Raw genomic sequence first — 18,382 nt, forward strand, 5'->3', positions numbered from 1 at the left:
ACAATGAGATACCATTTCACATCCATTAGAACAGCTATTTTAAAAACAGAAATTAACAAGTGTTGGAGAGGATGCGGAGAAATAGGAACCCTCATTCATTGCTAGTGGCAATGTAAAATGGTGTAGTCACTGCGGAAGAGTTTGGTGGTCCCTCAGAAAATTAAGTATAGACCTACCATATTATTAGCTATATACCCAAAAGAACAGAAAGCTGGGCCTCAAACAGATATTGCACACAATGTTGATAGTGGCATTATGCACAACTGCCAAGAGATGGAAACAACCCAAGTGTCCATCAACTGATGAATGGTTAAATAAAATGTGGTATCTATATACAATGGAATATTATTCAGCCATAAAAAGGAATGAAGTCCTTATACATGCAACAGCATGGATGAACCTTAAAGACATCATGTTGAGTGAAATAAACCAGACACAAAAGGACAACTATATGATCTCATTGATTTGAAACAATTAGAATAAGCAAACTCACAGAGTCAGAATCTAGAAGATAGTTTACCAGGGACAGCATGGGAACAGAGAAGGGGAAGTTAGAGCTTAAAATGTATAGGGTTCCTATTTGAAATGACAGAAATGCTTTGATAATGGTAGCACAACTTTGAACATAATTAATAGCACTGAAATATATATCTGAATATGATTAAATGGGGAACTGTTAGATCATATATATGATAATAAAAATTTTTTTAAAAAATTCATAGAATTACAGTATACAGTGAAACCTAAGTTTAACCATGGACTTTAATTAATAGTACAATTTTGCTATCATCAATTATAACAAATGTTCTACCGTAATGCAAGTTGGGGATGGTGTGATATGTGGGAATCCTGTATTTTATGCATGATTGTTCTGTAAACCCACAACTTCACTAATAAAGAAAAAAAATTATTAAAGAAAAAACAACAAAATATATGAAGCAAGAACTTACAAGGAGAATCAGACACTTTTACAATCTTAGTGCAAGATTTTAATATACCTTGTACAGTAACTGAAAGAATAAATGGAACTACCCCCAAATTCAGTAAAGATATATAAAACTGAATGATACAATTAACAAATTTGACCTGACAACTACAGAATATAGTATCAATAAATGCAGAATATTCATCCTTTTGAAGTGCAAATAAAACATTTAACAAATTTGAATATATGATGAGCTGTAATGAACAGCTCTACAGACTTCAAAGAATTGAAGATTCAGAGTACGTTCTTTAATCAGTGGAATTAAGCTAGATATCAGTAACAAAAAAGAAAAACAGAAAATGCTCAAATGTTTGTAAATTAAACAATGTACTTATAAATGGCCAATAGGTCAGAGAAGAAATCACAATTGGAATTATAAAATTTTTGAACTGAACAATAATGAAAAAGACATCAAAACTTTTGAAATACAAGCTAAAACAGAGCTAAGAGGGAAAGTATGGCCTTAACTGCATGAAGCTCATGGGAAGAAAGGATGAAAATCAGAGATTTAAAGATCCATTTCAAGAAGGTAAATCATACAATAAAACAGCAAATTAAATCCAGAGAAAGTGAATGGAAGGAATAGCTGAAATAAATGATACAGAAAACAAACAATTGAGAAAATCAACAAAGAAAAAAATCAACAGATGCTTGTACTTGGCTGATCAAAGAAAAAGAGAAAAGGCACAAATTACTAACATAAGAAATGAAAATGGAAATTTGCTGATCTACAGGCATTAACAGGTAACAAGAGGATAGTGTGAATAATCCTGTGCCAAAACATTTGCAAATTTAGATGAAATGAACAAATTCCTTGAAAAAACACAACTTCCCCAAACATCCACAGTAAGAAACAGAAAATCTGAATAATCGTATTATCTATTAAAGAAAGTGAATCTGTAGTTAAAACTTTCCCATAAGGAAAATTCCAAATCAGATGATTTCACTGGTGAATTCTTCCAAACATTTAAGTAAGAAATAACACTAATATTGCATAAAGGATAGAGCTGCTCAATACTTTTTTACGAAGGCAGCCATAACCTTGACACCGAAATCTGACATAGGATATTACAAAAAAGGCTAATTACAGGTCAATATTTTACATGAACACAGATGCAAAAATTCTAACAAAATACTGAAAATCCATATACCAACTTGGGTTTCTTTTAGGGATGCAAGATTGGTTTTACATTTGAGAATCAATCAATGTAGTTCATCACATTAAAAGAACAAAGACAAACTATGATTATCTAAACAGCTGCAGAAAAAACATTTAATAAAATTCCACATCTACTCATAACAAAAATAGTTAGCACAGACGGGAACTTCTATAATCTAATGAAGAGCATCTGCAAAAATCTTACAGCAAATTCCATTCCTAATGGTAGAATACTGAAAGTTCTGTCCTTATATGAGAGAAAAAGAAATTTATTCTCATTTCTTCTATTCAATATTATGCTATGATCCTAGCCAGGATAATAGGGCAAGAAAAGAAAAAGTTAGAATATTCGCAGATGACATGATTATGTATTTTAGTGTAAATTACTGGAATAAGTGAATTAGGAAGGTTTCCCAATACAAATGTTAGTACACAGAAAAATCAAAGGCATTTCTATATAACAAATAATTAAAACTGAAGTTAAAGAATACCGTATATATTAGCTTAAAAAATAAATAAGAATAAATCTAATGAAAACTATACAAGATCCCTACCCAGAAACCTGCAAAATATTACTTAATATTTCCTTCATAAATTCTTCCAGAAAATAGAAAATGAGGGAACACTTCTCAAGTCATTCTACCAGGGTCTGTATAACCCTGATACCAAAATCAGACAAAGACATCACCCCCCCAAAAATACATACTAATATCCCTCATGAATATAAACATAAAGATCCTCCATAAAATACTAGCAAACTGAATTTAGCAACATATAAAAAGTATTATATACCATGACCAAGCAGGATTTATCCCAGGAATGCAAGGTTGACAACATCTGAAAATCAATTAATAACAACCTACCACATCAATAATAAAAGAATAAAAGAAAAAGAAAAAAAAAAAAAAACTATCATCAATAGATGCAGAAAAAGCATTTAACAAAATCCAACAAGTTTTTACAATAAAAACAAAAACAAATTAGGAATAGAAGGGAACTTCTTCAACCTGATAAGTCATTTAGAAAAATCTATAGCTAACATCATACTTAATGTTGAAAGACTGAAAGCTTTCCCTCTAAGATCAGGAACAAGACAGGATGTTCACACTCTCGCCACTTCTATTCAACATTGTTTTGAGGTTCAACTCAGGGCAATTAGGCAAGAAAAAGAACTAAAGATTGGAAAGGAAGTAAAGCTAACTCTTTGCAGATGACATGACTTTGCAAACTGAAAATCTTACAGAAGCCACACACACACAACTATTAGAACTAATAAATGAGTTCAGTAAGACTCCAAGATACAAAATCAATATACAAAAACCAACTGTATTATACACTTGCAATGAACAATCTGAAAATGAAATTACGATAATTCTATTTACAATAGCATCAAAAAGAATACAATAGTTAGGAATATATTGAACAAAAGAAGTGCAAGACTTATACATCGTAAACCACAAAACTTTGTGAAAGAAATTAAATATCTAAGTAAATGAAAAGACATCCCATGCTCCCCAAGGTGATCTACAAATTTAACATAATTCTTATCAAAGTCCCAGCAGGCTTTTTTTCCAGAAATTGACAAACTGATTCTAAAATCCATATGGAAATGCAAGGGACCCAGAACAGTCAAAACATGAAAAAGAAGAAAAGAACTGGAGAATTCACACTTCCTCATTTCAAAACTTAACTGCAAAACTACAGTAATCAAGACAGTGTGTGGTACTGGCATAAGAATAAACATATAAATCAATGCAAGAAAAGTAAGTCTAGAAATAAATTCTTAAATTTCTCATCAGCTGATTTTTGACAAGATATCAAGACAAATTCAATAGAGAAAGAATAGTGTTTTCAACAAATGGTACTGGGACAACTGGAAATCCACATGCAAAAGAATGAATATGAAATAGTGCAGCCACTTTGGAAAACAGTTGGGCAGTTCCCCAGAACATTAAATATAGTTATCAAATGACCCAGCAATTTCACTTCTAGAAGAAGAGAAAGGAAAATACATGTTCATGCAAAAACTTGTATATAAATGTTCACAGCAGCATTATTTAGAATAGCAAAAAAGTAGAAAACCCAAATGTTTATCAACTGATGAAAGAAACAAAATATGGAATATTATTTGGTCGTAAAAGGAATGAAGTACTGATACATATTACCACATGGATGAACCTTGAAAACACTATGCTAACTAAAACAAGTGAGACACAAAAGGCCACATATTATATATTCCATTGACATGCCCAGAGTTTCCCCACAGAAGCAGAGAGAGGACCCTCATGCTTAGAAAGAAATGCCTTGGGAGAACAAGCAAGAAAGCACAGGGTCTGAGAGAGATGCTAAGAGAGACAGAAGCCCAGAGACATTTTGGAGAAAGCCATTTTGATGTGATCTGGGAGCAAAGGATCAGCAGATGCCCGCCTTGTGCCTTCCCAGTTGACAGAAGCATTCCAGACGCCATTGGCCTTTCTTCAGTGTAAGTATCCTCTTGTTGATGCCTTAGTTTGGACACCTTTATGGCCTTGGAACTGTAAATCTGTAACCCAATAAATCCCTTTTATAAAAGCCAATCCATTTCTGGTATTTTGCATAATGGCAGCTTTAGCAAAGTGGAACAGGAGAGAATGGGGAGTGACTGTTAATGGTATGGGGTTCTTTTTCAGGTGATAGAAATGTTCTGGAATTAGTGGTACTCACACATACAACTTTGTGAAATATACTAAAAATCTTTGAAACGCACACTTTAAAAGGGTGAACATTTTGTGAATTCTCTCTCAAAGAAGCTGTTACTAGAAATATATATTACCGAGAGAAATTAAAGATTATCGAAATAAATGGAGGTATATACCATGTTCATGGGTTGAAATACTCAAGTCTCCCTAAATTGATCTACAGAGTCAATGCAATTTCAATCCAAATTCCCAGCAAGCTTTTTGTTGTGGAAACTGGCCAAACTGGTACTAAAATTTATATGAAATGCAGGGGTCAAGAATTACTAAAACAAATGAGAAGAACAAGATGAGAAGACACAAACTATCAGATATTATGACTTATTATAAGGAGCAAACCAGAGTCTGCAGATTTTAAAAACTGGAATTCCCTTCTAAATATAACAACACATACATGCTGAAAAAATTAACTGGAATGTCAACGCATTTTCAATCCAAAGCCAGGAGGAATGGTGTTAGATACAGGATCAAAGGCAAAGGATCAAGTAATCAGAAGTTAAAAAAAAAAGTTGTTCCAGTTGGGACAACAGGATAGATGGGAAAGGGCTATAAATGTTTTGTTTTGTTTTAGACTGTAAGACGCTTGAAAACATAAACCATCATACTCCAGTTATTCACTAAAACTGCCCATATGTGTTGGTCTACAGTGGCTCACAGTAACCAAACATGGAAAACTTGTGAGAAAGTTAGTGGATAGCTTTTAAGGGGAATAACTGACCCTATGGAGTCATTCAAATGTGACATGGGGTAAGATCACTTTGCCTTCAATTTTGATTAAAAAAATGAATAAGATAGTCTTTATAAGATTTAAAAAACAAGTAAGACCCCACAATTTTTTTTTTAAATGTTTTCTACTTCCAAAAGTTTTTCACTGCTTACTGAATACAAACCTGTTCCTTTTCTAGAAGACCTGCCTTTAGTCACCGTTGGTTTCTTCTTCACAATTGGTGCCTGAAAACTAGAATGTTCCCTCCACCTCCGAAGCTGGAAATTAATGAATTTCCACATCATGAATGCTTGAGTAATGCAAATGGATGCCAGAACAGCAATTCTGAGAAAATTTAGAAATAACAAAAAATTAGAGGGTACCAAAGCAATGCCGCTGAATAGAGTATCTTATCCCATACTTATTTTTTTATTTTATTTTTTTATGTATAAAAATTTTTATTTGTTCAACAGTACTACTTTCACAGTAAACTCTAGAGGATATTTATTGGGCATTTCTGAGTGCAAAACATGTAAGGATATTTGATTAAAACTTAGAAATTTACTGATCATAGAAGAAAAGTCACAACAAACATGAAATATGCACTCATGTACGTATGCGCATGCATACACACACACATAATCAGACTAACTCCCCCATGAATATATTAGATTGTTTTAATTCTTATGATCCCCTCTAGACTTTTATGCAAATGTTTCAGATATTTTACTCTATCTTCTTTATAATTTCAACAGTTATTATTATTACCCGTCCTTATTTTAATAAATTATTGAATGCATTATAAGTTCAGCCATATTAAATCTTCAGACAAAATTTTCTTTTTCCAACTCTACTTCTGGAGGAGAGAAAGAAGGCTCTTTTTATTTTAGTGACTAATATTTTAACTCCTTGTTTTTTATTTTTCATGGATGACTAACTAAGGCAGTCTTTCGTTTGAATCAAATGTTAAGACTGAGGTTTCTAGACTCAACCTATAGTGACTATTTAAGGCAACTTGGTATGTGTAATACCCAATCTACAAAAGAGGAAAAAATTCATGCCTGAAAAGGGACTACTTTGACAATATTAAACTCACTGCGTTGATGACATTATGTTTATAGATAATTATTCCATTAATATTTATCTCAGAAGCTAAATAAATGCTTTGGTACTTCAATTTAGACATATGAGAACTGTAATTGGTATGAAATCAAATAAAATTAATATTTTCCCTAACCCCCATATTTATCTGCTTAATTTGCGGATGATTCACATTATAGAAAAACTGATAATTCATATTATATAGCAATACAAAGCGTAAACAATGTTAAATTGACTGTACCTAACAGCCAACACATTGAAGTTTCCAGTACTGAAATCCAGCTTCTGATTCTCTGCTCTTGCAAGGCCAAAGCCAACAGTGAGTACCGAAAGAATTAAAGTCAGAAGTCTTCCCAAAACAAACAGAATTGCCCACAGAGAAAACCTGTAAGGAAAATGTCAGAAGTCAAATTCATAAAATTGCAAAGACAAGAAATAATTCTAGGAGAAATTAGACAGAAATTAGATTCCTATTAAGTAAATACATACTATAAGAGTAAAACAGCCTTTCCTATTGTGCAAAAAAGATTCTGTGGTCAAATGTTTGGGAAATGCTGCATAGTTTATTATATACCTAGAGAAACAAAACACGTATTAGCATATTTAAGGCTCTAAGGAGTCTAGTAAAGAAATTTACTTTTTTGTTTAGGTGATCCCCTTTTTTGGTATAATTGCTATTAATGTTCTGCAGAACCACTGGTAAAAAGAACAATTTTGTAAAGAAGCTAGACCCAAACATCACAACTGGGCTGTAAAGAAAAAGATGACCAATTCACAATGAAGAGTCGTGATTTTCATTTTTTTTTTAAGGCATTATACTCCTTACAAGTCATAACTCTCTGATTTTCCCATCAAAGTCTTTTAGTATCTTTATTCTAAAGCTATATTGCTTTACTTCATTTTCCTCTGAAAGTTCACTTTGCTGTTACTTTCTCCAAAAGAAAAACATGCATTGAACACAGGCAGGATAGGTTATAAACGCAAATCCCAAAAAACTTCAAAATTACAAGTTTCACAACAATATCTAAGAAAGGCCCATGTTAGAGAGTAAAATACAAACTCTAAATTGCTGAAGTTTCACGTTATTTAAAACTTAAAAGTAATAATTATCAACAGCATGGACCTTGGCAACATAGACAATGACTTTAAGTACCTACTACACAAGAAACAGAATGTCTAAATAACTTACCCTTTCTGATACTTTTCATCACTAAAATAAAACAGGCGGGAAATGTGGAAAAGAAATTCAACAAAATAATGCAGCACCAAAAGAACAAGTCCAAGATGATTCAAACTGTTAAAAGAAGAAATTTCAAAGAGAAAGATTAATTACCAGTTACGCCAAATTGGCATACTATCTGTCCATTCACATACACAACCAAGAAAAAATCCCAACTTACTTCAAAAGATAAGCTCCAGCAATGTGAAAGAGGTAAAGACCAATGTAGACAAGCTGACGTGGAATATCCTCCTGTTAAGACAGAAAAATATATCATAGATTAAAACATGCTGAAACTTAAAAAATATATATTTCTTTAAGAGCAATAAGGTACTACAATGTACTATAATAGAAATAGAAGACATAGAGGCTATTCTGTCCCCCACCTCACCTTAATCCCTCATCCTAAATTAGCTATGTGGCTTTCTCAAGTCACTTGACCTATTGGCTTCGACTATCCCATCTGTAAAATGCAAATAATACTTGGCTTTGCTTGAATAAGATGAAGTAAATACCCTTTCAGCACTAAGATCTATGATTCTTGTTATAGTAAACATTAAGTAACACAATATTAATAATCATAATTTGATGTCCTTCTAATATTAAAACTATGACAATAGTAGTAGAGATGCTTTTGTTTACTTAAAATACTATTCACTTTTTAAACAAATGCTCTAGTCCCTTCATTTTCACTTAGTCATTAAAGCTGTCCTGGCTACCTTAGACACATTTTAAAGCTATAAGTCAAGCCTTATTAGCAGATCATGAATCAATCTGGGGGTCACACCAGCATCCTTTAAAATACGAAATAGAATAGAAAAGGCCAGAATGTATAATATATTATTTTATGAAACTTTTATTTCAGATATTACATACACACACAAATGCATTGGATTATGGTGTAAAATCTTTTTTTTTTTTTAATCTTGGGTTGTATTAAAAAATGTTTGAAATACACTAACTCTGATAAGCTCAATAAACACCTGTTTGTTGAATAATGAAACACTAATACCTCCTTTCTAATCTCCCTGGTTTTGGGAGTTTTCTTATAAATCTGGTTAGCACTATTCGTATACTATGGTTGCTAATTAAGATTATTAAAATGGAGGACTGATATAGGCAGACTGTATTACTCTGGAACATCACTAAACTCATCTCCAGCATCTAGTAAAGTTGAGCACAGGTCACTCTTTGCCCTCTTTCTCCCCCTACTTTTCAGGAGAGAGCTACTTCACCAAATCTTCTGAGAAGGAGGAGAGATTTTACAACTCTAGTTTTGTGACTGAAAACTCTTCTTTAACAAGAGTGGCACAAAACAGAACATAGGATAGTCTGAAAAGCACTATAATTGAGGAAATATTGGGGGGAAATTTCCAAGACACAGTATCAAATTGACAGTTGTTCTTCCAACTGGAGGGAGATATATCTCTGAAAATAAGCTTTCTTAAGAGCCTCTCCATTACTTTCAAACTTCTAGTGAAATTTACAGAAAAAAAAAGGGGGGGGGGGAACAGGGAGAAAAGGAGTAACAATGCTTGGAAGTTCAACCACAAGGGAACCTCTTTCTTCTATTACAATAATTTCAGAAAAGGAGTTTTAGTATTATAAACACAATCTGATCTGCTATGGATATACAGGCTCTACCATATATATGATATACCAGTGTTATCTCAAAATGCATAGGTACTGTACAAAACAATTTTAGATTGTACACAACAAAATACATTTATTTAACTTGCAATGGAAGATTTTTAGCTTTTTAACTGCTGATTGACAATAAACTAATTTAATTACATAAAAAAATTTTTAAGTCAACATAAAAAACCAATTTGCTGGAATAACTGCTGGGAAAACTATTTTATAGAGGAGTGTAACTTCCTGAGAGGATTTTTGTTTTCTTAGAAAGATTTAATTTTAAAGAAGACCCCAAAGTTCTAAAAACACATTCTGGTCATTGAGCAGAGTAGAACCTAAACTACCTGTTTTTCTTCCCTGGCAAATCTCAAAATACATTATAAAAAACCACATTAGAAAAAAGCCATTCCACTTCTCTTGCCTTTTATCCTTAAATCCCAACCCAATTAGGTGGCATGAATATAGGTGAAAATCCATAGAGCTTCTTTCCTAAATCCAGCTTCAGCTTTGCATCTCAGACCTGCCTTTTAGTTAGTCAAATAACTGAGTCAATAAAGGAGGATAAAATGCAATCACCAGGTTCCATCTTCACAACCATCAAGTGTTTAGTAAGGACTTTTAAAATAGTATCTATAGCTTTCAAAAAGACAGGAGTCTCAAAAAATCTTTTTCTAAGTAATATTCCCTTCAACTGCATAAAAATTGACCAATGTCTCTAAATCAGTGTTTGTATACTTGAAGCCTGCCAGGGAAAAAGTAAAAAGTGAAATGACGACATAGATGAGTATAGTATTACAGTTAACAGCGGGGATTGTGGTGACCTGGGAGAAGACACATCTAGCAAAAGAAAAATTCCCTTGTAACTAAAAAAATACAAAACTGGTGGGGTAGCATGAATCTTAAAATGAGAAATTTCATCTGGATTTTATTTTGAAAATGCTACTTTTTAGCATCCCTGTCCTATTCAAACTCCCCCAACATACTGCAATTCCCATGTGGTCACAACCCCAACAACAAAAGCTCTTCTACAGCACCATGGTTTCTGGAGCTTACGCATTTGCATGGAGAGTGGGGAAGAGGAGAGAACAGAAGAGGCTGGGTGGAATTTGGTCCTCCTAGAGGGAGTTCAAAAATCTGTCCACGGGTCACTTTATGAATTTAGGTGAGGGGGTCAGCCTGCCACCCATGAGCAACTCATCACTGCTCTCAATCTAGAGTCTAAATGAATACAGAAGTGGCCGAGAGAAAGCTATTTTGGTTTCTCAGGACATTTTCACACTTCCTAAAAATTGTCATTTTAAAGGACTGTTATGTAAACAAACTTTCTCTCCCAGGAGACAGAAATGAGGGTTATTTGTTTAAGATTAACAAACATTTTTTTATACTTCAAAAGGAAAAAATACATAACGAAAATGAGTTATCAGAAAAGCTTTACCAAGTTCTTATATATTCGTAATACCAGTGTTCACGCAGCTGATAGAAGGATGAAATCACAGAATATTGACTTAAAATTCTGAGTCTCACTTTTTCATGGAAAATCATTTAATACAGTATACTTAAATCATAAATTCTAAACTTATAAATTACTTCAAGTGACACTGTATAATTAACCATGATCAGCCAGAGAATACACATTGGATTTATTTTCTTCCTTTTTTTTTTCAGTTGCCTTTGCAACATTCTTTTATTATAAAGGATAACCATATAATTTAGTAAACTTATGTTTTATAAGAAAATACATTTTTTCACTACTGTCCTAAAAAACAAACTTGACCACAAACTAAGTATCACATTATGCCCAAATATGAGGCAAGGATTTTCCCCTAAACCCCACATGAAGCCACCTTACTTCAAATCTTTACAAAGCTCTTATATTATAGGGATCTATCTTGATTACTTAATTTTGAACAATAAATAAATGGGTAACATATAAGCCTGAAAAACCTCATTCAATGCCATTTTTAAATGCTTATATTAATAGAGGAATCAGGAAGACACAAGCAAAATAATCTGACCTAGACTTAATCCTCAGAGTTACCAGTGTTAGATATAATCATGAACAAAGCTTTAAAATATCACTTTAAAAGCAGTTTAAGTGGTAACATATCATGGAGATTAAGACTATATATCTACAAGATTAATAACTACCATCCTAATTTTATATAGCTGTGATTTGCAATAAGGTGTCATGGATTCTAAGGTGTCATGCTTCAAACAGCTTAGAGAGAGGTAAACATGATGTACCCTGGAAAAACCATTAGATGATTTAAAAAGTGGCCCCCATGATGAATGGCAAAGATTGATATCAAAATTGCATACGTAAAGTGTGAATATAACTTTCATGATGGAGAAGTGGGGGGGGAGGCATTATTTCTAACTTAATATACTTTATAGGAGATACAATTACATCTGTGTATAATGAAACCAAATAAATTAAATATTAAAAATAAAACATCTGAACATTTTATCCACACTTTCCCTAAGAGCTCATTTTTTCAAATTGGCTTAAGAAATGGTATTTTGGAACACCTCATGAGCAGAATGGAAGACTTTATATTGAAGCATTCAAAGTATATGTAATTTAAAAATTTTTCCTTAAAAAGAAATTAAGTTATTTGTAACTGATACACTTCTTGAACTGCTACTAACAGTATTCCTTTCTTCATTTGTTTGTAGGCTCAGTTCAAAACAATCACTGTACTACTTTCTTCCAGTAGAGTTCTTCCAAAAATAATTTTTAGAGTAAATTTTAAGAAACTGTTTAACACATATGCAGCTGTTACTTTCAAATTATGTTAATTACTTGAAACAGTTACTTTCAACTGTCACGTAGGTGTTAAAAATAGTTTCAGTTAAGTTCTTAAGTTATGCAAATTATTCTATAAAAATTAGATTGCATTTCTAAGGAAATGCCATCTGGCAGGAATTGATAAGAAAAGAGCTTCGGGAACTAAAATGAACAAATACTTTGAAGTACCCCTCTTTACAATGATCAGGGAACAAGATGTAGATATGTGGGTTAATAATGAAACCAAGAGGTATTATATCCAGGGGTATGCAAATACCTGAAGGAAGCTTTAAGTATTTAGGCTACAGCACTAGCACATCAAGAATCTATGATTCTCTCAGCAGCACTGTCCAACAGAACTTGCTGCAGTAACAGAAATGAGTTGTATCTGCCCTGTCCCAAACAGAAGCCGTTAGCCACACATAGCTAATGAGCACTTGAGAGAGGCTAGAGTGATTACAAAAATGAATTTTGTTTTTACTTAAGTTTAATTTAAATTTAAATAGCCACATGTGGTTAGTGCACCCTTTTGGATAGTTCAGGTAGTTCAGCTGTAGGACATCTATAGCTCACATTGGGTGCTTACTGACATATGAAGGGCTTACTAAAAATTATGGGCTAATAATCTCATCTGATCTTAAGACAGTTCTAAAACAAAGGTTTAAAAATATAAGAGGATCTTCATCCTATTCCTTACAGTCAATATAAGTGGAAAAACAATCTGCTCTGCAAAAGAAATCAACATAAAAAGAACTTGTAGGGCCACAGCACATGGCCCTTACTGTGGTGCTGTTTCTTAATCTTAGCAGAGAGCATCAGTGACAGTGGACACACAGGACAAGTAAAACACAGACACAAAAGAGTAGCAAATTAGAAGCCAATACCCATGAGTTAATCATTTGCAGTACACATAGAAATAAGTGTTTGTGGCTTATGGGAAGCAGAGACAAACTCATCACTGGATGGGTGATACTTCTATTTGGGGAGGCTTCTTGAAGTAAGGGGATTAAAAAACACCACCACCTTAATTATGGGAAAAAAATAATATAGAGTATATTAAATTCCCATGTATCTACAACCCAGCTTCAGCAGTCATTAACACAGCCAAACTTGTTTCATCTACACCCCACTCCTTTCCCCATCTGATATTATTTTGAAGTAAATCCCATGCATCATTTCATATATGAGGATTTTTTTTTGACTTCTCAAAGAAAGGGAATAAAGGACTTGATTAATTTATCAGAGGAAAAAGGTATTCCAGGAAAAGAACTGATGTTTTGAGATTATAAAACTAGAGAATATCAGTGTCACTGGAGTATAAGGAGAGAGCAGAAGAACAAGGGGCTAGGGAAGAAGTAGTACAGATAGAAGAAACCCTGAGAGCACAAGTAAGCTTTTTTTTTTGTTTGAAGCAACAAGGAGCTAGTATAGGTTTTAGAGGAGAAAGGATTAAGTCAAGGAAATAACATTGACTTTTGTGATATCATGGTAGTCTGACTTCTGAAATACTAGGAATAAGACTAGAAACTACACATTGCAGTACTCTAGAATTTACTTATTTGTTCAACTAAAATAAATGAACTAAAAGAAAAAATAAAAAAAATGAACATCTTTCCCATATGCTAAAAAGGGAATGTTCCACCCATCTCAGGAAAGACTATACTGACATATATTTAACTATGGTTTACTTTTTCGATACTGAATATTCTTTGAGATTTACAGAATTGTTAGTTCTAGAGTAATCTGACTAATCCTTTCGTTTTATTTCTGAGATGAAATGCTAATAATATCAATAATATGAAACCTATATTACCATTTTGAAAACTTAATTTTAATTATAGCTAATATAATATAAAAATGACCAATTAGCATATCAAATGTAAAAGATCCCCCTCTATAATGACTAAGGTTTTTTTTAAGAAAGAAATAATATGTAAGGATTTTAGTCTTTGTGGAAGGAGGTGTAGGAATGATGGGGGAAGAGGTACAGTAAGAAGGAAGAAGCGGGGGCAGTGATATTAAGAAATATTTACTTTAATTTTAGAAAGAATTTCAAAAATGAAAAAAAAGTTACAGCAAGAAACTTTTTGAAACTACACAATCCCAGCTTACTTTTTTGGTTTTCTGGAAGTAGAGTTCTGGAAAAGCATGAAACCAGTAAGCCAACTGTGATATGAAGAAAAACTTCATTTGAAATCTGCACAACACAAGAAAGTGAAAAATACCTTTTAAAGCATAGTACTTTTACAGAATTAAGTAAACAAATACCAGAAATCAGGATATTGTAATTATACTTTTGTATTATAATTCTGGGTCCCCTTATAATACTCTGAGTACCTTTAAACAACTTTTCAATAGCCACTTTCCCCTTTCTCTCTAGGATATTCCCACCATCAGTCAATCCCCCTGGATTAAACAAAAGAAGCAAAGTCAGTAATTGAAGAAGGCTGTTAAATTGCAAGCTACCTGGAAGGAACCACAGCCCCTTTTCTATTAGTTAATAACTACTGATTAGTATGGCACATTAGCTACCGAAAGCATAAGGAACATGACTCGTGAGGGAATCAAATCACAGCTCTGTTAGGTTTTACGAAAAGAGGAATGGAAGGGCAAAAAGACTGACAATCACCTGAAACTGGAACAAACCAAGTTTCAAATATCCTTTGACTTTTTTCGTAGGGAAATATTTATTCACAAATAAATGGAAGCTGAGCCAGGCACCAAGACAGGAATAAGGCATAGAAGGATTTCCCAGGAGATTTATCCTAATCAGTCTAGAATCAATAGACCTTTCTCTTCTTTATATTATACCCCTATAGCCCTACTACTTTATCTTCATCCTCCCTTCACCCTCTCCTCCAGAAGTCTAAAATAGAAAATACAAAACCAATCTGAAATAATTTCTGGAGGAAAAACAGAGTCCCACATAAATATGATGTTTATAGCCCCATTCTACAAAAGTTCAATGAATTAATATAATTTTTGAAAATCAGACAATTACTCAGCAGAATGGCTATTACTGGCAGACTTAGAATAAAGATATGCATGGTCACATTATTCCCTTGCTTCCTTCATATCATTTTCTCATCACAACTGAGTACTTCTAGGTGACAAGCATTTACAGTCTACTTGGCACAGAAGAGGACATAAAATAAAAACAAGAGCGATTCCTATTTTGTTGAGGCACTTATAGTCTTGGTGAGCATGGATACAATAAAAGACTTACATAAATGAAACAATTATAGAACAGTCAAGAAAATATATAGATTCTACGTAAAATAATAAAAAACCAAAATGACAAATTCAAGGAACCAAAAAAATCAACATAGGCTAAAATAGCAAGAAAAAATAATACGGAATAGGTGTACTAGAGCTGGGCTGGAGGAATGAGTAATGTAACTGAATAAATCTTTATGCAACCACTGAGCTCCCTGCAGATTGTAGAGAAACCTTGGGAGCTAGAAAAACTAAAAAGAAATTATCCTTACCCTTAAGGAACTTATAGTAAAGGAGAATAAGAAATATAAATAGTGAAAAGAGACTGGGGGCAAAGAAAAGGAGCAAAGAAATGGAGAAGAGGCAGCAATGAAAAGGAAGGAGACAGGAGAAGAAAGGGAAAAGAAGAGAGTACTAAATTAAGATTATTGTTAAAATAAATCAGTAGTCTCAAGCTAATAAAGATGTTGAAAAGATTATGTACATAAAAAGAACACAGGGAATTCTTTCTTTTCTTATGGTAATAGCACTGCCAAAGATATATTTTTACCTATTGTATGAATTTGCTAAAAGACCTAGAGAATAACCAAGAATTAAATCTACTTAAAAGTGATGTGACCATGGTCCTTAACTAAGAAAGTCCTACTAAAAATGACTTACGTCATCAGGGTATGGGGATAGGCCCGCCACAAGATAGTTGGGTCTGAGATGTAGTTTTCCTAAGAAAGAAGATATAAAAGTTAGCCTAGGGGTATAATGCAAAATTCTTGGAAAACAAGGCAATATTTTCATTCCTCACACATTTACAATCACCATATCAGGTTCCAAAGAGCCCACTGAAGTTTAACTTTTTAGTTGTTTTAGTTCTTTTCAATTCAGTTTGAATCACTTACTTTAAGCTAAGTGAAGATCAATGTGAGAGATACAAAGTAAAACAAGACGTATTTCCTGGCCTTCAAAAATCTTTCAATTAAAAATAAATGTATGCCAACAAACATAAAACAACCAGAACGCAGTAATGGTACATCACAGTGGTACAACATCTATAGGAGAGAGAAATTTTGTTTCAGGTAATCAGAGAAGGGATTCAGGAAAGATGTAGCATTTGAGAGGAAGAGGAGGAGGATCAGGGCACAGCCAAGTTTTATGGGAGTATATCCACAGACTAACCAAATCTTTTTCTTGGCTAACAAGATTAGGTTACCTATTCAGTGAGAATGTGTATGTTAAAAAAAAAAAAAAAATCTAAGTGACTTATGTTTAATATGAATATTTTCCCACTGAAATATAACTTTTAAAAAAATCTGTAAGATAGCTTTTAAGCTGAAAGTTAAGTATATTATTAAAGCATCAGAGTAAAAGAGAATGAGCAGAATTACAAATCTTTAGAGTTGTTTTGTTCTATTTCCAACATTAAATGTACCCTGGAAAATTCACTTTAACCTATTTGCGCTTCTTTAAAAATTAGTGATTAAAAAAACAGTGTGCCCCAACAAACTCAAAAAAATACATAAACTGTGGCATACCATATAAATTTAAAAGGGTTGTCTTTGTTCTTAGGAAGTGTACATGGAAATATTAAATGTTCAAAGAGCATGATGCATACAACCAACTCTCAAATGTTTAGAAAATAAGATTATTAGATAGATAGATATAATACAAGAGGTAGGGATGGGGCCTTTGGTCACTTTAGAGAGTAAATGACCAACCTAAAGGGAAAGCCACTACTGAGCCCCAGTATAGTGCCACCATTTGGAATCTAGGCCTAGTGTCATAGATCTTCCAATTTTTTAATGTAAGGAAGAATCTGGATTTTAAACAACCAATGCTGAGGGGAAACAAACAAAAAAGGAGTTCCACAAACTACTCAATTTTGGATTTATGGGGTTAAATAGAGTTCTTACTGCAGGAAAAAAAAATTAAAGGATTGTTATTACTAATACTAAAATAAATACTGCCTTTTCTGCCTCATTAGTTAGGAGATTTAATCAAAGGTTTTGATTCCCTTATTTGAAAGATCACACGACATTTTAAGTTGCTTGGAAAACACATGAACTGGTTTCCAAGGAGAAAAATGGCTGGAACATTACAACTCATGTAACTCTAGTAAAAGTATCGCTGACATCTTAGGCTTTTTGCTAATATAGAAATATATGCAAATGAATACAAGATATTAAAAAAATATTAAAAATTCAGATAGACTATAAATGAGTAAGGTATTCTTAAACATGAAACATAGTTTACAATTTTTGCCACATGTAAACTAAAAGAGAAATTCATCCCTAAAACTCTTAATTTATATTGGTTCATTAGCAGACTTCCTTATCTCAGAAAAGGGACTTTCTAAGGTTTAGGATTTACTTATGAGCATTAAAAATATGAGTTCGTGTTTCTGTTCTGGTTATACCATGTAAATACTTTGAGATGGAAATTTAAGCATAGGACATACTTACAGAGAACAGAATGAATGTGCCCCAAATACAAGAAAAAAGGTAGAATGCACTAAGCTGACCAGATTCATTAAACTTGCTGTGTTTCGTTTTGGAGAAGTGCATTCGCCTGTTAATTTTCTAAAAATAAAAACAGTCATTAGTAATTAAGAATATATTATAAATATTTAACATATGACTATCACAGTATGAGAGCTAGTACTTTACAAAGTATAGATTTCTAAGATCAAATACTTACATCCAATACATACTCTTGAATTATGGCATGAATAATTATTGCCACTAGCATATAGAAGAAAACTGTAGCCAAATCTTTGATACCACAGTAATAAAGGGATGCTGCTTCAGTAGCTTGTTCTTCTAAAAGCCAAAACAGACAAACACACAA

The 18,382-nt window shown here is 32.9% G+C and overlaps 1 protein-coding gene across 2 annotated transcripts in view; it reads right to left on the reverse strand.

Moving 5' to 3' along the window:
* The window catches only part of TRAM1 (translocation associated membrane protein 1), a 43,418-nt gene that overhangs the window by 10,832 nt on the left and 14,204 nt on the right, over nt 1–18,382 (reverse strand). For both annotated transcript variants that reach the window (XM_037802346.1, XM_037802347.1), the window contains exons 3-10: nt 18,233–18,354; nt 17,998–18,114; nt 16,205–16,263; nt 14,441–14,525; nt 8,087–8,157; nt 7,876–7,980; nt 6,928–7,071; nt 5,770–5,930 (exon numbers count right to left, since the gene is read on the reverse strand). In XM_037802346.1, the coding sequence (XP_037658274.1) occupies nt 5,770–5,930; nt 6,928–7,071; nt 7,876–7,980; nt 8,087–8,157; nt 14,441–14,525; nt 16,205–16,263; nt 17,998–18,114; nt 18,233–18,354 (864 nt within the window). The remainder of the gene's footprint in view (nt 1–5,769; nt 5,931–6,927; nt 7,072–7,875; nt 7,981–8,086; nt 8,158–14,440; nt 14,526–16,204; nt 16,264–17,997; nt 18,115–18,232; nt 18,355–18,382) is intronic.

Source organism: Choloepus didactylus, chromosome 14, assembly GCF_015220235.1.
Source record: "Choloepus didactylus isolate mChoDid1 chromosome 14, mChoDid1.pri, whole genome shotgun sequence".
Taxonomy (NCBI): Eukaryota; Metazoa; Chordata; class Mammalia; order Pilosa; family Megalonychidae; genus Choloepus; species Choloepus didactylus.